General features: G+C 44.3%; 1 protein-coding gene across 2 annotated transcripts in view; it reads left to right on the forward strand.

Moving 5' to 3' along the window:
* LOC115474599 (SPATS2-like protein) overlaps positions 1-26,448 on the forward strand; it is a 126,718-nt gene that overhangs the window by 14,429 nt on the left and 85,841 nt on the right. The window contains exons 3-4 of one of the 2 annotated variants that reach the window (XM_030210128.1): positions 21,753-21,802; positions 24,830-25,061. The exons of the other annotated variant lie outside the window; for it this stretch is intronic. Of the exons in view, the coding sequence (XP_030065988.1) occupies positions 21,753-21,802; positions 24,830-25,061 (282 nt within the window). The remainder of the gene's footprint in view (positions 1-21,752; positions 21,803-24,829; positions 25,062-26,448) is intronic. 2 annotated transcript variants of the gene reach the window in all.

Genomic DNA, 26,448 nt, shown 5'->3' on the forward strand with positions numbered 1-26,448 from the left:
GCACCCGATGTCACTTGGTGTCTCCCGTTGAAGGAGGCACCTACCACATTTACAAAATGACGTTCTAGGCCTCCCGGCCGCCCAAGCCAGGAGACAAGCTGTATACACGTTGTTTCCCGTTGAAGGAGGCACCTACCACATTTACAAAATGACGTTCTAGGCCTCCCGGCCGCCCAAGCCAGGAGACAAGCTGTATACACGTTGTTTCCTTATAACAAGGCTGCTCACATGCAAGCCTACCATTTGCATCAACTTGATAATTTTCCACACAACTCTTTCTGCAGCAGTAGTTACCCCAAACTTGTAACTGTTATGTGTCAAGCTGCTGTGTACCCATTGCTGGCTGTGCGTAAACATTGTAGTCTAACGCCTCGCTGCGACAAATCTTGCCTCTCAAGTGGGTGGGCGGGTGGGCGTTGCTCTTCTCCTGCTTCCAAATTCAAAAGGACTTCCTGTGCAGTTCAAATTCCTCTCTCCTCCTCCCTTGCTCCTCCCCTTTTTTCCTGCCCCCTCCCCTTCCTACCCCTTGTTTCCCTCCCACTACTACCTCTGCTCTCTAGCTAGGCCCTCCCTGTACCCTCCCCCACACTTCTGTCTTTGCTGGCCTTCAGCCCGGTTGTGGTCGGCCCCCCTTTAATGGGTGTGCCTGGTTCTCAACTCGGGCATTCGGCACACACTCAGACGTATCAACCCCCGCCCCCTTCAATACCACACTACAAGCCATATCTTCGATAGAATTGGATTTATTTTGGCCGCAGCCAGGAACATCAAAATTGTTACAACTTAAACAAATTACATTACATCTTCTACTAATCATTATGCCAGCATGCATTTCTACCCGGGTACACAGCTTCTACACGTAGTTGCATATTCTGGGCCACAGGCCAAGCCGTACCAAGCCCCTGTGGCCCCCTGTGCTGTTTTCCAAGCACCCGATGTCACTTGGTGTCTCCCGTTGAAGGAGGCACCTACCACATTTACAAAATGACGTTCTAGGCCTCCCGGCCGCCCAAGCCAGGAGACAAGCTGTATACACGTTGTTTCCCGTTGAAGGAGGCACCTACCACATTTACAAAATGACGTTCTAGGCCTCCCGGCCGCCCAAGCCAGGAGACAAGCTGTATACACGTTGTTTCCTTATAACAAGGCTGCTCACATGCAAGCCTACCATTTGCATCAACTTGATAATTTTCCACACAACTCTTTCTGCAGCAGTAGTTACCCCAAACTTGTAACTGTTATGTGTCAAGCTGCTGTGTACCCATTGCTGGCTGTGCGTAAACATTGTAGTCTAACGCCACAGGCCACGGCAACGACACCTCGTTTGCCGTGGTCCCCCACCCCTCCTGGCTGCGGTCATGCCCTAACGCTATGGCTTGTATCTATTCGCAAGTCATGTGGGATCGTATGACTTTTAATGCACACAAGAATGCCTGAAGCCTCCCTCCCTTACCTATACCCTGTTATGGCTACTCTATCGCCCTGGCTCCTCTATCGCTCTGACAACCCAGGCTCTCACTGTTCGGTCTCACTGCTGCCCTTCTATGCGCCCACCGCCTTTCCCTGTGCCCAATGTACATACAAGTGATGAGTGACCGCATATCCAAATCCGCTGCAGCTCATTCTGGATATGGATACCTGTAACAGAATATAATGGGAAGCAACATGTTAGCACAGTGCAAGCAACCATTATCACTTTGCTGTGGATGCCTTAATGGGTCCAATGTACCGCTTGTATACACTAGATGGGTCTGATGTAGCGCTTATATACATTAGGTCGCCATCGGCCCAGTCTTTTGATGGCCTCTATGGACACTCCTAGCGCTGCCACTGCCGTAGCTGCCCTAATCCTAAATGAGTGGGTACTGTACATAGTGTATGAATCAGCAGGCTGGTCTTTGGTCTTTGTTTTAAGTCGGCTTAAAGGTTCAGGACAGGGCATGTCCGTTCCGATCCATTTTGATTTGTGAATAAGTAGGTCAGTTGCCGCGGCTGTAATGGCCGCGTCACGTATTAAGAGGGACATGCCATGGTGGGCATGCTTGTACGTAGCCACCAACTCACTGACTCGCAGAGCACCATGCAAAGCTAATGAGAATGCGCATTTGACTCGACGGCCCTCAAACTCAGTGTCACTTATCTCCTCTAATGATGCAAAGAGACGGCCCATTTCCCTGCCGGTACTGGGTTTTCTTTTACCTGGGTAGGGTACTCCCGGCCTGCCCCATCCTTTCATCAGTCTCATGACAACAAATGACCTAGATGGATTTTGGACAGCCACCGCTTTGGCGAGAAAACTGATGGCTGCGAACATGATTGAGACCTGGTTTCTGCTAATTCCCTTCATACATGCCGGGGGCCGGGAATATATCAGTACCACCCTTCTCTTCTAAGTGTTGACTATATGTGCGGTTGTGTATCTTGTCCGCGAGATATCTGTTAACTATCGCAGCATCGGGTCCCATTTCCGGGTCTGCGCTCTAAAAACGAGAAAGAGCATCCACTATAACCATTCTCCCTGCCTGGTATATGTTTAGCTGTAATCACTGCGGAACTATCTGTCTGCACACATAACTTGTGGGAAGTGCATGGCGGACAACTACTGCCATATTGTCTGAGGGAATTACAATTAACTTGTGAGATATGCCAGGTCCCCCCAGGAAACATGATATCCTACGTGGTCCCTGCTGAAACCCGAGCTTGCTGCGCACCACGTTCCCTGGAAGTAAATCTGCCGCATCTGTAAAGAAAATGCAGGGTTTCCGTGAGAGTGGGTGAATCGTGCCAAAATGAAATCCCATGGGCCAAGAACCTGCTAAATCTCGCTTGATGTCCTGTGTACGTCTGAGATGAAAATGCGCTTTGTTTGTTCCCGATGTTGCTAAAGCTATTGGGAATCACCCTTATTGCGAAGCCTACTGGACCCAGGAGTTCCTGTACCTGCTTCAGCCTTGCTTTTTTACAGTGCCACCTCGTATTCGCCGCTCTGGCAAGCTTATCAATTTTGTCAGCCGGCAGTCTGGAACATCTAGTTCCAATTCAATACCTATAATGTAAGGATTCGCCGTGGGTCTACTGTTTTTTCAACGGCTAATGGGATGTCCAATTTCTGTGCCAAGTGGATAAAGACCTGTAACACATCCGTCCACTCTTGTGATTCCCGGTCTTTGAACAGGAAGTCCTCCAGATGAGGACCAGAGACCTAGCGGGGGCTAGTTGTTCCACTACCCCGTGCACAAACATGCTAAGCTCTTTGAAGTATGCGCACTAGATGTGGCCACACATGGGGACATATTTATCGCAATAAAACCTCTCCTGGAACCTGACACCTAACAAGGGAAAGGGCTGTGGGTGTAAAGGCAAGGTGCGAAAAGCCGAATCTCCGTCCACCTTAGCCCAATGTGCCTAGTTGCCTTGCCGCCGAATTATTTGAATGGCATTGTCTACAGATGCATATTGTACTGTACAGCTGCTATGGTCAATGTAGTCATTTACTGATGTTCCTATGTGGCGGGACAAATTACGACTGGGCCTACCTTTCCCCAGCTCCTTCCTTGGTATTATGCCTAGCGGAGACACTGTTGTTGCCTTGAAGGGCGGGTCCTCAAACAGCCCCGCTATGCAGCCTAGCAATAGTTCTTTGGTAATCTTGCCTGCAGCTATCTGTCGATGCATGTGAATCGAGGATGCATTGTTGGGGTAGTGTTGTCACTGTGGTGTTGTCCTCTAATATGGAATCATGCAACCTGATTGGAAACCTGTGGTGATGCACCCGTTCTGTCAGGGTAACGGGCTAACCTTGAAGCTTGATGGCTTCCGGACCCTGTCCTGAGTTAATAGGTTGCTTTCTCCTGTCTCATAAGCTTGATGGGGGGAGCGCTAGCTCCCTCAGTACCCTGTCCCGTGTTACTAGATTGCTGTTCCCTGTCTCTGGGGAGCCTGCCTTGCCCTGCAGCATGCCTGCCCGCACGGGCGTGTCGGGTGCTAGGTGCAATGTCCGCCGCCTCCGTCCTGCCTTTGTCCTGACGGCATTGCCTGACAGGACTACCACTGGTGCTGACCCGATATGAATGGATTGTCTGCACTGCTTTCTTGTAAATTTAATATCTTAGTTAAGCCATGCCCGTCCCCTAAATATCTCATGCGCTTTTAAAATTATATTCCATATCCCACACCAAGTCCGGGCCCCTTTCCGTTTCCTTCACTATAGTGAGTGTCCTGAGTATGTCAACAGCTGAGTGTCCTAAGTATGTGAACAGCCTCCGACCAGCCCATGAAGGACCCGAATATCTTGGGCTTCTTATCTGTTACGCTATCCCTGCCTACGGTACCCTCCTCATGCAACTCCCACAGAAGAAGGGAGAAGATATCGATCCACCTGTATTGTGAGAACGGTACCTAATGCATCGCTCCTGTTATTAAGTACTCCCACATCCTGACTGGTCCCCTGTGCACCGACCGGTGCCACAACCGCATTCTGTCCTGCCATATTGGGCTCCGTTACCCGTTCTTATCGTCCCATACTGCATATCTAGTTATGTCATGCGTCTGCGCTGGAAGGAGTGTGCTGCTGTCATTAGACTTACCCCTTGCCGGTACTGGCGGTAGCCCCGCAACTATGGAGGTGGAGTCTGCGGTGCTGCTACCTCCCTTGCAGGCCCCCGCACCGTCTGTGCTTGTGGTGTAGGTCCACTGTGACTTCTAAGGTCTGGGGCCACAGCACTCCGCGTCTTAGCTGGCGGAGTTTTGGTGGGCCGCTTGGCTGGCCTTGCTGGTGCATATGTCTCCTTCGCACACTACAATGACATTACTGCAATGGAGAGACTAAAAGAATAGACAATTTAAAGCAAAATGACCTCATAATAACTGATTGTGGTGACGCCGGCTTCCCCAATCGCTGCGTGCATCTTATGGTGCCTGTGTAAACTGTACCCTCCTTGCTCACAGCTACATATCCGACTGCGTGCTGTCTGCGCAGTGCGCCCTTCCTTAAATGGCTGGCCTAAAGCCCCACGGGCGATGGCTGTTACATTCAAATTTGGCCTGGTAGTCAAAACGGCTGCCGTATGCAAAATGGGCTGCTAAAATTAAAATGGCCAGGCCCCTGTAAATCCGGCAGATAAATCAGTAAGACTGGTGGTCCTTCTATCAAAATGGCCACCGTTTTCAAATTAGCTGCTTTAGTCCACGTGGCCGCTCTAGTCAAAATGGCCGCTAAGTGCACATGGCCCTCTAGGACTAACACTGTTGTACCAACCCTTCCCCCCGTGGACCTGGTCCTAACGGCAGCTGAGAGTAGCATACTGTAACCGATATGTTTGTCTGATGCCCCTAAGTACTGTGTCCCGCTATGCTGGCACCAAACGGTATGATATCAATTGTTCCAGCCTATGCCGTGTGTCAAAGACACAAATGCGTGCGGTATCCAAGGTGGCCGCTGCGGTTAAATTTGTATTTGGAATGTCCATTCTAGTGAATTTTAGCGCCATAAAACTGGCTGCCTTTTCCAAATTTTACTGCTAGTCAGAATGGGCGGTGTATTGAAAGTGGCCACCGTTTTTACAATCGGCACTCGTGCAAATGGCCACCCTATCGAAATTCACCGCTGCCGTACGTGCCTCTGTAGGTTAATGGCCGACTGTATGGGCGGGCAATTACAACGCGTAGCGAAGCGCATGTCCCGCCAATTTGGGACTCCCCCTAAGTGGCCCGCAAGAGAAGACCCTGACTAGCGAGGATCGCAATGTGGACGTTTCTGCAAAAACCCGCATCTCAAATATCGCATGGCAGACCAATCATACAGACATGGCGCCGGTAAGTAACGTTTAGGATGAAGCGTAGTTGACCGAGTAGAAAACACAGCATGGCCGTAGTGCTGCGTGACATGGGCAGCTTATACAACATGGGCAACTTATACCGCACTAAATTTTTCCGAATTAGATAACACGGCGTGGCAGACCACAATGGGGCTTGTATAGCTCTGCGTGGCCTGGGCGGCTTATACAGCATGAGCGATTTATACTGCACTCATTTTTGCCGCATTACATCGAAAATCTGGTGTGGCCGGCCATAACGGGGCTTAAGGTCCGTCGCCGTAATGGCATGGACGGCTTATACCGCATTTATTTTTCAAATTAGATAACACGGCGTGGCTAGCCACAACGGGGCTCGAAGGTCCGTTGCTGTATAGTGCGTAACTGTTGGCCAATTATTAGTGGCCGGCCATCACCGCATCTTAACGTGCGGTGTGCCGCTGAGGCAGGAGAAGAGCAAAAATGACGTACCATTAAAGGTGTTTTCGTCTCCCTGAGATAGTTTGTGCCTCGGTTCAGTACTGTGCACAAGGTCTTCCTAGTCGTGCCTCAGTGCCGTGCTATGCACTGCAGATTGTGAGCACTGCATGGCCGGCCAAAATGGCAACCGCGCTGTGGCAAACCCATCTGCCATGCGCCATGGGCAGCGTATGTGGGACTCTAGCCTAGTGCACGTAATGCCGTGAGATAGGCAGCTAACCCGAGATGGCCGGCCATCCTGGAAAAACTAAATGGGGGTCGGCAGGAGAAAGCTAAAATGCCTTGCACAAAGTTTTAAATGTCTACATAGTTAATTTCTTTCTTCATCTCTCTCTCATTCACCCCAGAATAATTCACTGCTGAGTCACTTTAAAGTTGAAGTAACAAAACATCTGTTTACTCACAGTTTGCAGTTAGATTATAATCAGACAGGCTTATATTTACATATTACTATACATTTGTATTATCAGCTCCTTCCATGTGCTTAGATGGTAATGGATGCTCACACCACCATAGATCCTCTCAGGTTAGGAGAGATCATGAGCTCCATGTGCTCCATGTGCTGCATCTGCTGTGTCTAACCCCCACAGGAAGTTGCATAGCTGTGTGACCTCTCTAAGTAATTCACATCAGAGGTCACAGAGTAATCACAGAGAAATAATAGGTGACAGGCAATGCATGTAAAATACAATTACATTCCAACAAACCCCTTCTCATGCATAACTGGTCATGCAATTATTTATTCATACAAAGTCCAAGCTTTATACGCAGATTCACAAAATGTTCTCTGGGTAACGGTTTGGTCATGATGTCAGCTGTCATCTCACTGGTGTGACAATAGTGTAGACTGATGACCCCTTCTTTCACCAACTCTCGCACGTTGTGGTATTTCGTTGCGATGTGCTTGGTGCGTGACTGAACCTTGTCATTCTGTGACAGTCGGATGCAGCTCTGATTATCTTCCATTATCTGGATTGGTCTCTTTTCTGCTATTCCGAAATCCAGCAAAAGTTTTTCAATCCACATCAGTTCTCTGCACGCTTCCGATACAGCCACGTATTCAGCTTCTGTAGAAGACAAACTCACAATACTTTGTTTATGACTGGCCCATGAAATTTGTACATTTCCATACATAAACACATATCCACTTGTGGATTTATAATCAGAATGATCCCCTGCCCAATCTGAATCACAGTAACATATTAGTTTTGGATTACTATTGGCTGAAATCTTTAATTTACAATCAATGGTACCCTTTAAATACCTTACCATCCTTTTAACTGCAGTCCAATCTGATTTGGTAGGTGAGCTGACCCTTCTGCTCAAAATTCCTACTGCATTTGCTATATCAGCCCTGTATGTAGTAGCTAGATATAAAAGCTTACCTATGGCTGATCTATATTGGATGTTATCTGGTAAAGGTTCTCTTACTGTTTCATCCTTCAGAAAATCAGTGATCATGGGAGTGCTTACAACTTGGGCATCTTGCATACCTAAACTTTCAATAAGCTCATTTATTTTCTGCTTCTGGCTTAGAAGATAAGAACCATCATTTTGTTTCTCAATTTCTATACCAAGATAGTATGACACATTACCCAGTTCTTTTATCTCAACATTGAGGTTTAAACACTTTACAATGTCCTTGTACTCTTGCTCACTTTTGCTTGCAATGAGCAGATCATCAACAAAAGCTAAAATGTATGCATATTGTCCATTTGTGCACCTAGTGTACAAGCATTTATCTGCTTCACCTTGCTTAAATCCTAAATTTGTCAATATTTCATGCAATTTATCATTCCAACATTTTGCACTTTGCTTTAATCCATAAAGACCTTTGTTTAATTTACACACTAGCTGTCTTTGTTTTGTATTTATGAAACCTGTTGGCTGTTCCATGTACAAATCTTCAGTTATTTCTCCATGAAGAAACGCTGTTTTCACATCAATGTGTTTGACTTGCATGCCTTTTGAGACTGCAATGCTCAGAAGTGTTCTTATTGTCGTGTGTTTCACTACAGGTGCAAACACTTCATCAAAATCTTCTCCATATTTTTGAAGATATCCCTTTGCCACTAATCTGGCTTTATACCTTTCCACTTTTCCTTGTGCATTCCTTTTTAACTTGAATACCCATTTGCATCCTATAGCTTTCTTGCCAGGAGGTAATTTTGTAAGAATCCAAGTATTATTTTTATCCAATGCATCAATTTCTTCTTGTGCAGCTTTATGCCATTCAGCAGCTTCTTCTGCTGACATTTTCTCAATCTCATCCCATGTTAAGGGCTCTTGAGCTTCTGCTGACTTTGTTAAGTAAGACAGTCTTGGGGGTGGAACACCTTTGTTTTCCCTGGATGAGCGTCTGACAACAGGTTGGTCTGACCTTTCCGCATCCTCTAAATCTGAGAGTTCTTCTCCAATTGATTCCCCTTCTCCAACTGTACTGTCTTCTTCAATGATCCTTTCTGTGTCTGCTTCCTCTGCCTGTTCCTCGTTAGATACAGATGAGTTGCTTTCAGACATCTGCCTTGGTATGGCATTTATATACACTGGCATGTCTATTATGGTTCTAGTTTCATATTCTGGATGATAAGGCTCATCTGGGATAATCCAGCCTTTATCAACCCTTTTGTTTTCATCAAAATATGTAACATGTCTTATGCCAACAATGCCAGTTTTCAGATTCAAAATTCTATATCCTTTGTGTCCTGGAGCATAGCCAACTAAAATGCCCCTTTCTGTTGTGGAATCCAGCTGTACTTCCAAATGTTCTTATGTGTGACAGGTTTGGCTTCCTACCATGCCATGTCTCATGTGGTGTGCGCTCAGCGCCTTTAGTTGGCATTCTGTTTTGTAGGTACACTGCTGTGAGAATGGCTTCCCCCCATAGTCTTTTAGGGAGATTGCTATCTGACAGCATACATCTGGTCATTTCCACAAGTGACCTAAATTTTCTCTCTGCAACAGAATTTTGCTCTGGTGTATAAGCTACTGTTGTGATATGCTGAATGCCTTCTTGTTCTAGAAATGTGCGCATGCTTTGTGAAGTGAACTCACCACCATTGTCGGTCTGAAGAACCTTTGGTTTTCTTTCAACTCTGCCAACCAAATTGGTTGCTGCTTTGCATATGTAGTTGCATACATAGTTCTCAGTTTATGTAAAATGTCCTTTGGTGTATCTTTTCCCTCCACTAATATGGCTTGTTTCTCTGAGAGAGCTTCCAAAAGCATGCACTTCACATAATAGTTTGCATTGTCCCATTCAGCCATATTTTCAGCTGTTCTGTCTTGGTTTAAGCATATATTTAATCCTTTTGCTCGAAGGAGACATATGAATCTTAGTTCCCACTGCCGATAATTAAACTCAGTTAATTTAGGCACCTTGAGAGAATAGAACAATGGTGAATTTCCTCCCTCAGCCATTTTCTTAGCCTTCTGTCTGCTGTGTGGGGGGAGAGAGAGACAGACTGAATCTTTCCTTTAAAACTTAAGAGAAAAATGTGGCCTTTTTTTCTGCCTGGTAATATTTCTCTTCTTTTTCAATTCCTGGCCCTGGGCCCATAACCCTTTTTGTTGGATTATTTGTAGTAAATAATTAACAGATTTTAGTACACACAGCTTCAGCTTTAGAAATGTTAATTTCTTTCTTCATCTCTCTCTCATTCACCCCAGAATAATTCACTGCTGAGTCACTTTAAAGTTGAAGTAACAAAACATCTGTTTACTCACAGTTTGCAGTTAGATTATAATCAGACAGGCTTATATTTACATATTACTATACATTTGTATTATCAGCTCCTTCCATGTGCTTAGATGGTAATGGATGCTCACACCACCATAGATCCTCTCAGGTTAGGAGAGATCATGAGCTCCATGTGCTCCATGTGCTGCATCTGCTGTGTCTAACCCCCACAGGAAGTTGCATAGCTGTGTGACCTCTCTAAGTAATTCACATCAGAGGTCACAGAGTAATCACAGAGAAATAATAGGTGACAGGCAATGCATGTAAAATACAATTACATTCCAACATACATACCATAAAATTTGTTCTCAATTTGCTGGAATATCGTGCTCTGCTGTAAGAGCTTCTTTGGCTGTACTCTGCACAAGCTCTGCCCAGGGCAGACACAAAACATGTGCCTGTAAAAATTTCAGGAGCTGCTGCCCAGGGTTGCTCTTCTCCTGCTTCCAAATTCAAAAGGACTTCCTGTGCAGTTCAAATTCCTCTCTCCTCCTCCCTTGCTCCTCCCCTTTTTTCCTGCCCCCTCCCCTTGCTACCCCTTGTTTCCCTCCCACTACTACCTCTGCTCTCTAGCTAGGCCCTCCCTGTACCCTCCCCCACACTTCTGTCTTTGCTGGCCTTCAGCCCGGTTGTGGTCGGCCCCCCTTTAATGGGTGTGCCTGGTTCTTTCTCTATCGCTGATAATGGCTCTCACATCCTCTCTGTCTCCTCGGCTCATAACCTTGGAGTCATCTTTGATTCCTCTCGCTCCTTCTCTGCGCATATTTAACAGATCGCCAAAACCTGTCATTTCTTTATCTACAATATTAGCAAAATTCACCCCTTCCTTTCTGAATACGCTGCCAGAACCCTTATCCACACCCTTGTCACCTCTCGCTTGGACTATTGCAATTTACTTCTCACTGGTCTTCCGCTCAGCCATCTCTCTCCTCTCCAATCTGTCCAAAATTCTGCGGCACGACTTATTTTTCACCAGAATCGTTATACCCACACTAGCCCACTCCTCAAGTCACTTCACTGGCTCTCTGTCCGCTTCCGCATTCAGTTTAAACTTCTCATACTGACCTTTAAATGCATCCACTCTGCAGCCCCCATTACCTCACCACTCTCATCTCTCCCTACATTCCTCCCCGTGAACTCCGCTCACTGGACAAATCTCTCTTGTCGTCTACTACTACTTAACATTTCTAAAGCGCTACTAGTGTTACGTAGCGCTGTACAATTTAACATAGAAGGACAGTCCCCCTTCTCCTCCACTGCTAACTCCAGGCTTCGCTCCATTTCTCTCGCGGCATCTTATGCCTGGAATAGACTTCCTGGACCTATACGTCTAGCTCCATCTCTACCTGTTTTCAAATCTGTGCTGAAAACCCACCTTGTCACTGCTGCTTTTTAGCTCCCATTACTTCCCTCACGCGTAACTGTCTTGTCTGTCTATATTATTTACATTGTAAGCTCTATTGAGCAGGGACTTTCTCTTTGTATCAGGTGTTCAGCGCTGCATGCGTCTGGTAGCGCTATACAAATGCTAATAATAATAATAACACAGAATATTTTAAGTTACATATGTATGTCCCTTAACTAGGCGCACGTACTTACATCAGCTGTATAGCTGGTATAAGTACTTGCTCATATACAAATATATACCCAATTATGCTAGTATTCAACAGGGTGAGGCAAAAAAAAGTAACCCCTACAGTTTTATAATGTTTGCTCAGCAAGCAATTTGAATTTCAACAAGAAATTTTATGTACTTATTTAGTCATCATATTTACGTAAAACTATTAAACGACATTTAAGTATCTTAAGCTATGTTGATGTTACTGACAGTTTACTGTTACTACCTAGCGATTTTTATTTATGTGTTCTAAAAACTTAAACCCCACCTAGGTGGTTTCCAATAATACATGCATAATAAAAACATGTCAACAAACATCATAAAAGACATTCAACTATAACATCAACACTGCTCCGCCTTCTACAAATCCATGAGCTGCAATTTCAAAAGAATGCTGCAACAAACAATTGTGTCTTAAGCAGTTTTCTAAAACTGCAATCTATTTGCACATAGGCGTATCCAGAGCTTTTTTTGAGGGTGTACTTGGGGGTACTGAGTAAAGGCACCTTTTCCATTGTCTGCTAAAATTGACCCATAGTCCCTAAGTTTTAATGAAGGAACTCAGGCTCTACACACCAATTCTGCCTTGTCATAGTTTCTATGACTGGTTGCAGGGGACCTGCTTCTTGTGGAGTGGGTCCCTCAGTGATCAACCCATCCCTGAAGGGTGGTCTGGCATTTGAGTACCGGCACCTTTTTCACTAGAAAAATCGCACTGGGCGTATCTGTCCAGAAAGCTCATTGCAGAGCAATATACCAGCAATAGAATATGCTGACGCTGTATGTCCACATCATGAACTATGGTTACCGTATCCGCATGCTCTGAGTGCAATGCTCTGTTCGGGTGATACACACATACAAACATCTTTGAAATACCGTGTGGTGCATGAGAATATACCGCTTGATGAATCAAAGATAATGCTTTGTATTTAATCCTATAGGATACTGGCAACCAATGTTGCTGTTTAATACTGGAGAAATATGAGCATTCCTTGCAACTCTGGCAACCAATCTGGCCGCCGCATTTTAATCGATCTGCAATGCCCTGTGCTGCGCATTAAAAATGTTCGAGCTAAAACATAGTAAAATAACATCATTCAAATGATACAATTAACAAAGTGTCAGAATTTTGCAGTCACTGTGAATGCTCAAAATGTCCAACCCCAGCTTTAACACAGGCCTTCAATCACTTTGGGAAATTCTTAACAGCCTTGTTGATTATTTCCTGTGGCAGGTTGTCCCAGACCCCCCAGATCATCTGCAGCACTTCCTTGAGTTCGGTGATTGTTTTCAGCTTTGGGTGGAGCTTGTGTACTGGGTCAGGATTAGAACAGAGTCAGAACCACCCCAGCACACTTACCACAACTGTATCTTGGGATGAACACCAATAACCTGGTCAGTCTGGGTCACAAAAGAAAAGTACAAACAATAGAATCTTCTCACATTAGTAAAGTTTTATTCTTACAAAATTAGTAAACCAAAAAGTAACTATTTGTGGAGCAAAATTAAAGCAGGGTGATAGGGTTACACAACAAATGGGTAAAGCCAGCTGAGAGAGACACTTATCAAAGCTGCTGATTCCCCAACAGTGATGAGAGTCAGTGCTCCCCCAATCAAGTCTTCCTCAATTTTATATACATTTTTCTCTCAGCTCAGAATGAATACAAGAACACCAGTCCTAATGGCTCTGCAATTAGTCATTTCTTTGTTGTATAATTGAAAAAAAACACAAGAAAAGTTTCTTTTTATTTTCCTATTTGCACACATTCTTGTTACCTTCTTATCTCACTTCATACCAGGGAAGAAGTTCAGGGTCTGGTTATATTCTCACAAGTAATAAATGATGTTTCTTTCTTCAGTGTTTCAGGCTGCTCACATGTTTACTCTGATCTCTGCCTCAAACTCCTCCCATCCCCTTTAAAAGCTAATTAGTACTCAGCTGATGGACAAATGCTTGCATCCCCTTGCCTCACATATGACCTATCAGATCACAGGTGTCCTAAGGTGTTACAGACAGTAGTGCTCTGAGTTATTGGATAGGACGTTGAAATCTTCGGCTCAATGTGCTGCGGCGGCCAAGAAGGCGAACAGAATGTTGAGTATTATTAGAAAAGGGATGGAAAACAAGCATGAGGATGTTCTAATGCCGTTATATCGTTCCATGGTGCGACCGCACCTGGAGTATTGTGTTCAGTTCTGGCCACCTCATCTCAAAAAAGATATAAAGGAATTGGAGAAGGTGCAGAGAAGGGCGACGAAAATGATAAAAGGGATGAGACGACTACCTTATGAGGAGAGGTTAAGAAGGCTAGGACTCTTTAGCCTGGAGAAAAGGCGGCTGAGGGGTGATATGATAGAGGTCTACAAATTTTGAATGGGGTAGAGCGGACAGTTGTGAAGCCTGATATCGGTGCTGGGCAAAATAGTGGAAACTATTATAAAGAATAAAATTATAGAACATGTAGACAAACATGGTTTAATGGGACAGAGTCATCTTGGGTTCAACCAAGGAAAGTCGTCTCACCAATTTGCTTCATTTCTTTGAAGGCGCGAATAAACATGTGGATAAAGGTGAGCCGGTTGATGTAGTGTATCTAGATTTTCAGAAAGCTTTTGATAAAGTTCCTCATGAGAGACTCCTGAGAAAAATAAAGAGTCATGAGTTAGGAGGCAAGGTTCTGGTGTGGATTAGAAATTGGCTATTGGACAGAAAACAGAGGGTAGGGTTAAATGGTCATTTCTCTCAGTGGAGGAGAGTGAACAGTGGAGTGCCACGGGGATCTGCACTGGGACCGGTACTATTTAAAATATTTATAAATGATATGGAAATCAGAACGAAGAGTGAGGTGATCAAATTTGCAGATGATACAAAACTATTCACGGTTGTTAAAACACTTGCGGACTGTGAAATATTGCAGGAAGACCTTAGGAATTTGGAAGACTGGCATCCAAATGGCAGATGACATTTAATGTGGACAAATGCAAGGTGATGCACATTGGAAATAATAATCCGAATCACAGTTACCTGATGCTAGGGTCCACCTTGGGGGTCAGTGCTCAAGAAAAAGATCTGGGTGTCATTGTAAATAAATCGCTGAAATCTTCTGCTCAATGTACGGTAGCGGCCAAAAAAGCAAACAGGATGCTAGTGATTATTAGGAAAGGGATGGTGAATAAGACCGAAAATAGTATACTGCCTTTGTATCTCTCCATGGTGCGTCCGCAACTTGAGTATTGCGGTCAGTTCTGGTCGCCGTATCTCAAAAAAGATATAGCTGAATTAGCAAAGGTTCAAAGAAGAGCAACTAAAATGATAAAGGGAATGGAACTCCTCTTGTATGAGAAAAGGCTAACGAGGTTAGGGCTGTTCAGCTTGGAAAAGAGACGGATTGAGGTCTACAAATCCGGAGTGGTGTAGAATGAGTAGAAGTAAATTGATTTTTTACTCATTCTAACAGTACAGGGACTAGGGGCCACTCGAGGAAGTTACATGGAAGTAATTTAAAACAAATAGGAGGAAATAGTTTTTCACTCAACGAATAGTTAAGCTCTGGAACTCTTTGCTGGAGGAGGTGGTAACAGCGGTTAGCGTATCTGGGTTTAAAAAAAGGTTTGGGCAAATTCCTGGAGGAAAAGTCCATATTCTGCTATTGAGACAGACATGGGAAGCAACTGCTTGCCCTGGAACTTGTAGTATGGGGTGTTGCCACGATTTGGGTTTCTGCCAGTTACTTGTGACCTGGCTTGGCCACTGTTTAGAAAATAGGATACTGGGCTAGATGGACCATTGTTCTGACCCTGTATGGCTACTCTTATGTTCTTATAGCTCATTCCATTTGGCACATAAACACAGATAATAACAAATAAAGCTGTAAATTTCGCGTTGAAATTCCTAGCAGTTGCTGGGAAAACAGCAAAAACTCTAGGGGGTTACTTTTTTGCCTCACCCTGTATGTACAGTGCACTAAGGTTTAGCCTATCAAGTAACGCTGGATCCTTCAGTTCCTCTTCCAGAAGTAAAGGAATTCTGATCTTTTCCTTACTGTAGAGGGGCTGATATTCAAAACCATTTAACCGGGAAGGAGAGGATCCTAACCGGTTAAATGGCGCTTAGCTGCTTATTGGGGATATTTAGTGGCTCTTCACCCAGGTAGTGCCTTTGAATATCCCCTTTAACCGTAAAAATGGAAACCAACTATTTTGTGGGCAGTCTGGGGCGCAGTTGGCTCTGAACTGGCTCAGTGCCAATATTCAACTCTTTACTGGTTAAGTTAACCGGCCAAATAGGACCGCATAAATAGCAGCCGTATCTTTGGCCAGTTTAACTTAACTGTTTAAGGACTGAATATTTGCACATCTGGTTACATGCCGGCTGTCTGCATATACCCAGGAGTGGAGGAGTGGCCTAGTTCAAATCCCACTGCTGCTCCTTGTGATCTTGGGCAAGTCACTTAACTCTCCATTGCCTCAGGCACAAACCTAGATTGTGAGCCCTCCAGAGACAGGGAAATATCCAGTATTCCTGAATGTAACTCACTTTGAGCTACTATTGAAAAAAGGTATGAGCAACATCCAAATAAATAAATACCTGGATATATAATTCCCAGCACTAAATATCTGGACATAAAGCTGGTGGTGGCAAAAAAAAAAAATCACGGACCACCACTGGCTGAGTATTTACCCCACAGTTTCCAGAACAGGGGTTGTGCTTTCCTTCCTGATATGGTAACCAGGGCTAGTATAAATACTCAGCCCGGGAGGGAAGGTACTGCCTTTGGTTCAGAATTCCAGCCATTGCACCATCAAGCAGGGGGACCAGGGTTTTGTCTCCTGAGTCATAGAAACATGACGGCAGATAAAGGACAAATGGCCCATCCAGTCTACCCATCTTCTGAAACCTCTAACTCTTCCTTTGCGATCCCACTTGCTTATCCCATGCCATCTTAAATTCTGACACAGTCCTCAACTCCACAACTTCACCACGACTCCACCGGGAGGCCATTCCAAGCTTCCACCACCCTTTCTGTGAAATAATACTGTCCCTGTCCAATTCCATACCATCACTGCAAGAAGATAAAATATAACTGTTAGCCTCAAAGCTAGCATGCTGATCTGACACAAAAAGGTCTTTGACAAGCACATCTCTGACCCTTAGGGGTCAGGAATGGGAACAAGCCTCAGAGCCTATAAAGCAGCTGGACTGTTCAAGGGAACACAGGAATGGGGAACCTGTCTACGACTACTGCCTGCTGAGGAGTAGGACCCTTATTTTATCATCCTCACTTTAATATTCCCTTATCTCTTGTTTGTCCTGTTTGTCTGTCCTAATTAGATTGTAAGCTCCTTCGAGCAGGGACTGTCTCTTCATGTTCAAGTGTACAGCGCTGCGTACGTCTAGTAGCGCTTTAGAAAAATGATAAGTAGTAGTAGTAGGGATAAGAAGTGCTATTAAATCTAGCTGGAGCTGAAGATCAACTAAGTAAAGCTTCTAAACACCAGTCATCCCTTTGGGGAGAAGAAGCTTTTTCACCAAGAACTGTAACTTATGACATAGAATTAGGAAGAAGTAAGTAGAAGATTGTAAGTGTAGCTTTTAACTTATTTATCTTTACTGGCATAATACAAGTGATGAAAATAGTTCTCAGAAACACTGTCCCATTTAGATATTCAACTTAGAGTAAACCCTCCACCGTTTTGAGCATACCAAGATGTGTGGTTAAGGTGTCAGCTGGCCTCCTAGCTTTGATAGTTCTGGCCCTGACCCCAAACCAATCCAAAAAGCTCCATATAGTAACCTGCTTGATGCTTGCCCAGGCAAACAAGGGTTACATCTGTAAAGGAAGAAAGTAGGTGCCTGGTTTCCTTTATAAAGTAGGCTCCTACCTGGTGCCCTGTTATAAGATTTACCCTATCTGTGTATACACCCATGTGCAAACTAAGCACTATTGAAGACATACGCATAGTTACAGGATAGCGTGTAGGCATATACCTGGCAGTTACCTGCATATGTGCACACATAAGCATGCATATGCCAGTATTTTAATTATTTACTAGTAAAAAAGGCCCGTTTCTCGAAGAAACGAAACGGGCACTAACAAGATTTTCCTCGGAGTGTGTATGTTTGAGAGAGTGTGTGAGAGAGAGAGTGAATGTGTGAGTGTGTGTGTGTGACAGAGAGAGAGTGAGACTGGGTGCAGCTGTGTCTATGAGAGAGTGTGTGTGTGTGAGAATGAGAGTGTGTGCCAGGGTCGTCCCCCTCCCTCCCTTCATCTGAGTTCCAAGGTCGTCGTCCCCCCCTCTGAGTTCCAGGGTTGTCCTCCCCTCTCTCCCTCTGAGTTCCAGGGTCATCCCCCCCTCCCTCCCTCCGAGTTCCAGGGTCCTCCCTCCCTCCGAGTTCCAGGGTCTTCCTTCTCTCCCTCCCTCTGAGTTCCAGGGTCGTCCCCTCCCTCCCTCTGAGTTTCAGGTTCCCTTCCCCTCCCTCCCTCCCACCCAGTTCCAGGCCCCCCCTTACGGGGTCCCCCCTCCTCCCTCTCTCCCTCTCCCACCCAGTTCCAGGGTCCTCCCTCCCTCCGAGTTCCAGGTTCCCACCTCCCTCCCAGTTCCACGGTTGTCGTCCCTCCCTTCCAGTTCCACGCCCCCTCCATACAAATTTTAAAATTCAGACAGGTCTCTGCTGAGGTGCTGGGGGGGGGGGGGAGGTGCTAATCGCTGTCAACCTAATGACACACTGCTTCTCCCGTTCACCAGCTGACAGGCGATGACGGGGGGCTTACGCAGCCGCGGGCACTCATCAGGATAAACTTCGCTTCCTGGTGTTTTGTCTGTCCGTCATGCGTGTGACGTGGCGTTGGTGTACCCCTTCACTCTCACTGCTCCGCCCTTGACATCATCACGTTTTGACGCGAGGGCGGGGCAGGGAGAGATGGTGAGTCGGATGGTTACACACTTACGAACTTACGAAACCTTCACTGAAGCCACGGAGTCAGCTTCAGAACGTTGAGAGTGTTTTTATTATAGTAGATGCTTGTATTTGGCGCATAAATGTTAGGATTTACTTTATCGAATTACTGCTAGATACACGTGTGAGATGCAGTTATACAGGGAAAGTAATCATGCACGTTCACTGTAAAAAAATTGCTGCTGTTTGCCCATTCTGGCTCGCCTCACCCTATGCTTGGAATAAACTTCCTGAGCCCTTAAGCCAAGCCCCTTCCCTACCCATCTTCAAATCCTTGCTCAAAGCCCACCTCTTCAATGTTGCTTTCGGCACCTAACCTTTATACCTTTCAGGAAATCTAGACTGCCCCAATTTGAGTGCCCCTACTTGACTGACTGTACATTTGTCCTTTAGATTGTAAGCTCCTTGAGCAGGGACTGTCCTTCTATGTTAAATTGTACAGCGCTGCGTAACCCTAGTAGCGCTTTAGAAATGTTAAGTAGTAGTAGTAGTAATGTGGCAGGTTCTAAAAGTACCCTCCGTGTCTGTCTGTCTGGGACGTACTTTCATAACTAAAACTATTTTGTTTTATTTATTTTGCTGTGGTATACCACCTCTGACAATAACTATGTTAAGGCAGTATACACAATAAAACCAAAGCATAAAACATACAATAAAGTACAGTTCAATCTATTTATTTATTTAAAAATTCTTGTCCGCCTACAACATACACAGTAAAACAATAACAGGCACTGAATTATACAGTATTCAAAATAAGACAGACAACATCAGCCTCATGCGTGTTCAAACAGATATGTCTTCAATAACTTACTGAATTGAACCCTGCTACTGCACAGTCTCAGCCTGGTAATTTGTTCCAGATTTGTGGACCTGCTATCGAGAATGCAGCATTCCTTGTAGTAGCATATGCCACAGTTTGCAATTTAACATTTGCCAAAAACTGCAAATTTTCAGACTCCAAGGATCTAAGGTTGGTATTCCAGAATTATATATTTAATGCAAGGCATCATCTGGTGTTTTGGAGGATTTAAGCAGCTTAGGGATCCTTTTACTAAGCTTACTAAGCTATGGTAAAAAGTGGCCTGCACTAGTGTCAGTGCGTGTTTTTGACATGTGCTGAGGCCCCCTTTTACCTCAGCCAGTAAAAAGCTATCCCTTTCTGAGGATAACAAATGACTGTGTGGTAAGTGAACTACTGGCTGCGCGGCCATTGTGGGGAGGAGCACTTACCACCACCCACTGAGGTGGCTGTAAGGGCTCCTGCGCTAACCTAGCAGTAACTGGGTAGAACGTGACGTTGCTCGATTTACCGCCGGTTAAGCACTGGCACTACAAAAATAGAAACTTTTTTGTGGCACCGGAAATGGCACACGCTGGGGGTGGGAACTACCGCTGGGCTCCTGCGGCAGCCGGGCGGTAGTCCCAGATTGGCGCATGGCAAGCCTTTAGCCTCACGCCAATCATTTAGTAAATGGGCCCCATGGAGGGGCATAATTGAACGGGGCGCCCAAGTTTTCCTGAGGGCGTCCTCACAGGATGTCCCCATGAAGGGGTGGGGAAACCCGTATTATCGAAACAAGATGGGCAGCCATCTTTCATTTCGATAATACGGTCGGGGACACCCAAATCTCAACATTTAGGTTGACCTTAGAGATGGTTGACCTAAATGTTGAGATGGTCGACCTTAGAGATGGTCATCCCCAGTTTTCGGTGATAATGGAAACCGAGGATGCCATCTGAAAAACGACCAAATCCAACTCATTTGGTTGTGGGAGAAGCCAGCATTCGTAGTGCACTGGTCCCCCTGACATGCCAGGACACCAGCCGGGCACCCTAGGGGGCACTGCAGTGGACTAACTGATGCACTAACTGAACAGAAAAAGCCCTTCCCTTACCGATCCCTTAGCAATTCGGAAAGGAACGGGCACGCATGAAGAAAATCGCATGCAAATGAGCTGCTTGCTGTTAGCTCATTTGCAAACGATTTCCTTCCTAAGGAGGGGAAGCCAGTGCAGAGCAGCCAGGCGTTATGCGTGGCTGCTCTTCGCATGCCAAAGACAGCTTCATACATGCAGACAAGCTGCGTGTATAATAGCCATCTACAACCGTAGAAAAACACAAGTCCAGGTGAAAACGTCCAAGTGCTCGTCAGGGATGTCTTTTTTTTTTTTTTTTTTTTGAGAATGGGTCCAAAATGTGGATGTTTCTGTGAGAAGGACATTCATGCCTTTGCTATGCCTTCTACACCCCCTTTATTTATTTATTTGGATTTTGGATCACAAGTAGCAGCAGTGGGATTTGAACCGGCCACCTCTGAATTGCAAGACCAGTGCTCTAACCACTAGGCCACTCCTCCACTCCACCCCCTCGAAATTTGGCCGTCCCTGTGGGGGGGGGGGGGGGGGGGGGAAGTTCAGGACATTCAAAATGTTTGAAAGAAGGACGTCCATGCTTTCGCTATACCTCCGCTGACACACACATACCTCCCCCACCCCCCCAGGGACCTACATACTGCTGTGATGAACCTGATTATGATATTTGAGGCTGGCAAAAAAGTTTTTAAAGTTGTTTTTTTCAGGGTGGGAGAGGGTTAGTCACCACTGGGGGAGTCAGGGGAGGCCATCCCCGATTCCCTCCGGTGGTCATCTGGTCAGTTCGGGCACCTTTTTGAGGCTTGGTCGTAACAAAAAATGGACCAAGTAAAGTCGGCCAAGTGCTCGTCAGGGACACCCTTCTTTTTTCCATTATCGCTCGAGGATGCCCATCTGTTAGGCACACCCCAGTTCCGCCTTCGCTATGCCTCTGACACGGCCCCAGGAAATTTGGTCGTCCCCGCGACGGGAAGCAGTTGGGGACGCCCAAAATCGGCTTTCGATTATGCCAATTTGGGCGACCCTGAGAGAAGGACGCCCGTCTCGCGATTTGTGTCAAAAGATGGGTGCCCTTCTCTTTTGAAAATAAGCCTGCTAGTGTCCTAGTGCTATAATCTGGAGTTTCAAGTTTGTAGGTACTGTCAGTCATAGATGATGCCATGCCTAGAAGAATGGCACTCTCACATAAGTGAATTCTCAGTGAGAGGGTACATTTTGTACTCATTTATTTTACCAGATAACACAGTTTGAAAAATTGTGTATCGTTTTCTAGGTCGTGCAGTCCAGGTTCTGAAAGAATGGAATACGACAGGGAAGAAGAAGGTAAAATTTGAGTATTTACATTTAAAATGTTACCATCATTTCATAACACTGATGTCTTTGACCTGCAACAAACCAATGCTTGTTATGTGCTGGTAATGCTGTGAAACATAGCAAAATGTAAGCAGATAAAGACCATATGGCCTATTCAGTCTGCCCATTCATTCCATCTTCTCTCCCTATCACTCCCTTAGAGATTGTATGTACTTGTCCCAAGCTCCCTTGAATTCAGATTTTGTTTTCGTCTCCACCACTTCCATCGGGAGGCCATTCCAAAAGTGCAGAAGTATTTCCTCAGATTACTTCTGAGTCAATCCCCTTTCACCTTCATCCTATGCTCTCTCATTCCAGAGCTTCCTTTCATTGAAAGAGATTCACCTCCTGTGCATTTATGCCACATAGGTATTTAAGTGCCTCTATCATATTTCCCCTCTTCCGCCTTTCTTTCAAAGCATACATACTGAGATCCTTAAGTCTGTCCCCATACGCTTTATGATGAAGACCACTGACCATTTTAGTAGCCGCCCTCTGGATTGACTCCATCCTGTTTATATCTTTTTGGAGGTGCGATCTACAGAATTGTACACAATATTCTAAATGAGTTCTCACCAGAGTCTTATAGAGGGGCATCATCATCTTTTTCCAATTGGCCGTTCCTCTCCCGTACACCCAAGCATCCTTCTTGGGTGTACATATGATCTCATCCAAGTCCCGCGCCTCTTTTGTGCAAAAAGTTCTTCATCCCCAACTTCAGCCCAAATACATGACCCTGCATTTTTTTTTTCATTAAAGCTAAGCTGCCAAATTCCAGATCATTCCTCTAGCTTTGCTAAGTCCTTCCTCATGTTATCCACACCATCAGGGGTGTCTTCCCTATTGCAGATTTTGGTATCATTAGCATAGAGGCTAACTTTACCAGACAGCCCTTCAGGAATATCGCTTATAAAAATGTTAAAAAGAACAAGGCCAAGAACTGAACTTTGCGGCATACCACTGGTAACATCCTTTTCTTCAGAATGAGCTCCATTTATCACTACCCTCTGTCACCTTCAACTAACCCAGTCAGTAAATTTAGGGCCCATACTGAGGACACTCAGTTTATTTATTAGTCGTCTGTGCGGAACCATATCAAAGGCTTGCTAAAATCTAAATAGACCACATCTAGTGCTCTCCCTTGATCCAACTTTCTGGTCACCCAGTCAAAGAAGTTAATCAGATTTGTCTGATAAGACCTGCTTCTAATGAAACCATGTTGCTTCGGGTCCTGTAATCCATTGGATTTCAAAAACTTTACTATTCTCTGTTTTAAAAGTGTTTCCATTTATTTACTTACCACAGAAGTCAGACTTACCGGCCTGTATACCATTTGCTCAGGATATGTATTTAAGGATGCAGTGATCATTTTTTCCTTAAATCTGAAAAATATTGTGTCAAATTGAAGGGTTTGCTATGAGCTCCAGCAGCTAGTAATCCACAGCAATAATGAACCGTACCAAAACATACAATGCCAATCTATGGAGAACCATAAGATAAGCCATGCTAAGTGAAAACAAGGTCCACCAAGGCCAACATCTTGCCTCTGACAGTGGCCAGTCCACATCACAAATACCAGGCAGATCCCAGACAGTAGATCACTATTTCATAGTTCATTTCCTGGAATAAGTAACGGCTCTCCTAAGTCTGCCTGGCTAGTAAGCCACCGGGAACTTGTCCAGATCTGCTGATTATTTGTTTCGTGATGTGTTTTCCCTTCCCACTCCACTCATTATTTTGTAAACTTCTGCATTGTTTCTTCTCAGTCTTTTCTTTTCCAAACTGAAAAGCTCTAAACTGTTTAGCCTTTCTTTATAAGGTGAGGGAGGAGGGCAGTGTTTCCATTCTCTTTGTCATTTTTGTCACCCTTCTCTGAAACTGTTTTAGTTCCACTAGAGATGGGGTGAACAGAACTCTACACAATACTCAAGAAACAATTGCACCATGTAATTATACAGAGGTGTATCAATGTTCTCAGTTTTTCTCACCATTCCTTTTTGAATTTATTATTTTATTCTTATCAAGTTTTACAAAATGCAACATCATTACATGTTGCCAGGAAAACCATTTGTTGGGCATTAAAGAAAAAAGGATGATAGGACATATAATATAGAAAAAAAAAGAAAGAAAAAGGTACCTACAGAAATGTAAGTCTTCAAGAAAGAGGAAGAAGGGACTAGATAAAAGTCTGTTAGGAAAGAAATATATAAGAAATTTAGACAGACAGTTGCCAAAGAAATATAGTATCCTCGAAAAGCAAGACAGTTTCCCTCTATTATCTTACTACAGAGGAAAAGGCTTCAGACGCTCAGTGAGCCAATCTTTTAAATTTATAGGCTCACTGACTCGTTTGGAGGCACTTTGATTACTTTACTCTGCAAAGTTTCGCCTACCACGAGCATCCTCATTAGCCGAAAAACCTCTGCATAATTTTTTAGCTTTTTAATCCTTAGTAATGTCACTTTACTTCATATTACTTAAAAGGTACACTTATCTTCTGCTGCTTTCTCATACAGGACTCCCGGTACACCCTACAGCGAGCTCCCGTTTCGCCAACAGCTTCTTAAGGAGCAGTACCGTCTATCTCTAAAAATATATAACAAGCAGATTATTACTATACTAAAGAGGGTAGAGAAAGTCATACACCAACTGCTAGGAACCTTACTTGAGACCTTCCTGTACTGAACAGACAGTTGGTGTATGACTTTCTCTACCCTCTTTAACCGGTTAACATTGAATATCGGCATAGTTGGTTAACTTTTTAGCAGCCTAAATAAACCAGGATATTCAATTCCAGTTGCCAGATATAGCCTGGCATTGAATATCCAGGTTTAAGGCCAACAGCTGACAGCAAATGCGCTGCCCACCACCTGCTGAATATCAGGCTCTTAGAAACAGCCCCTATGCAAAATAGGGCTTCAGTTATCTGTCTTTTTTTTTCTTTCACCCACTAGTTTAATGTAAAATAAGGTTTCTGTGTGATTGTTCTCATTTTAGGTCAACAAGAAAAAGAAAAGCAAGGCTAAACACCAACAGTGTATTAAAGATAATGGTGACAAAGCTAATATAGCATCAGAAGGACCTCAAGGGATTTATGGCTACCATCTCAAAGACTGTGATAAGGACAACTGTTCCAGTGAATTTACCAATGAGAAGACAGAAATAATTTGTCATAAGGATAAAACCTCCACCCTTGAGAAACCATCTTTGATACACCCAGAAATCACAGGTTAGTTTGCTATACAGAAGACACAATAAGGGAGTTCAGAGAAGCTTTTATTTCTATAAGTCAAACATTTCCTCACATTTGAAAACACTTAATGTCGTGAGAAATCAGAACAATGGCTTCTTTTCAGAGAAAAAATAAAAGATAATTTTCAGAAGTTTGTTTTGACCTGGGATTCCATCCTGGCCTGCCCCCCAAATTCTCAAGATTAAATTTTTATGATTATGATAGCAATCTACTGTATGGACCAAGGAAAAGCAAAATATCATACATAAAAGAAAATTCCAATAAGTAAAATATAAACCATGATAACATTCCAAAAAGAGCTATTGTTGGATAACAGGGGTCAGAGCTTCATTAAACAATGCACAATATAATCAGTTGCAATAATCAGAAGTATTAACCCTTTGGACCTTCATAAGAATAGTTGTACTGGGGCAGACTGATGGTCCATCTAGTCCAGTATACTGCTTCCAACAGTGGCCAATCCAGGTCAAAAGTACCTGGCAGAATCCCAAATAGTAGCAAGATTACATACTACCAATTCCAGGGGCATCAGTGACTTTCCCCATTTCTATCTCAATAGCAGATTGTGGACTTTTCCCCACAAGAATTTGTATAAACCTCTTTTAAACTCAGAAACGCTAACTGCTGTTACTACATCCTCTGGCAACGAATTCCAAAGCTTAACTATTTGTTGACTGAAAAAATATTTCCTCCTATTCTTTTTAAAAGTATTACCATGTAACTTTATCGAGTTTCCCCTAGTCTTAGTACTTTTTGAAAGAATCGATTAAAGTTTACCCATTTTACCCCACTGAGAATTTTATAGACCTCTATCATATCCCCCCCACTCAGCCGTCTCTTTTCCAAGCTGAAAAGTTCTAACCTCTTTAGCCTTTCCTTATATGAGAGGAGTTCCATCCCCTTTATCATTTTTGTTGTTCTTCTTTGAACCTTTTCTAATTCTGCTATATCTTTTTTTGAGATACAGTGACCAGAACTGCACACAATACTCAAGGTGAAGTCACACCATGGAGCGATACAGAAGCATTATTTCTTTGTCTTACTTTCTATCACTTTCCTTATAATTCCTAGCATCCTGCTTGCTTTTTTGGCTGCCACCACACACTGAGCAGAATATTTCAGCGTATTACTGCTGACTCCTAAGGTGGAACCTACCATCACGTAACTATGATTTGGATTTTCCCAATGTGCATCATTTTGCATTTATCCACATTAAATTTCATCTGCCATTCAGATGCCCAGTCTTCCTGCAGTTTTTTTTACCCTTTCTTTGCTGTCTGTTTATTATCATGAAATCTCCTGAGCTATCTGTCCTCTCCACTATATCACCCACCATAAGACCAGTCAGGCACCATCTTCCCCT

The sequence above is a fragment of the Microcaecilia unicolor genome, chromosome 7, assembly GCF_901765095.1.
Source record: "Microcaecilia unicolor chromosome 7, aMicUni1.1, whole genome shotgun sequence".
Classification (NCBI taxonomy): domain Eukaryota; kingdom Metazoa; phylum Chordata; class Amphibia; order Gymnophiona; family Siphonopidae; genus Microcaecilia; species Microcaecilia unicolor.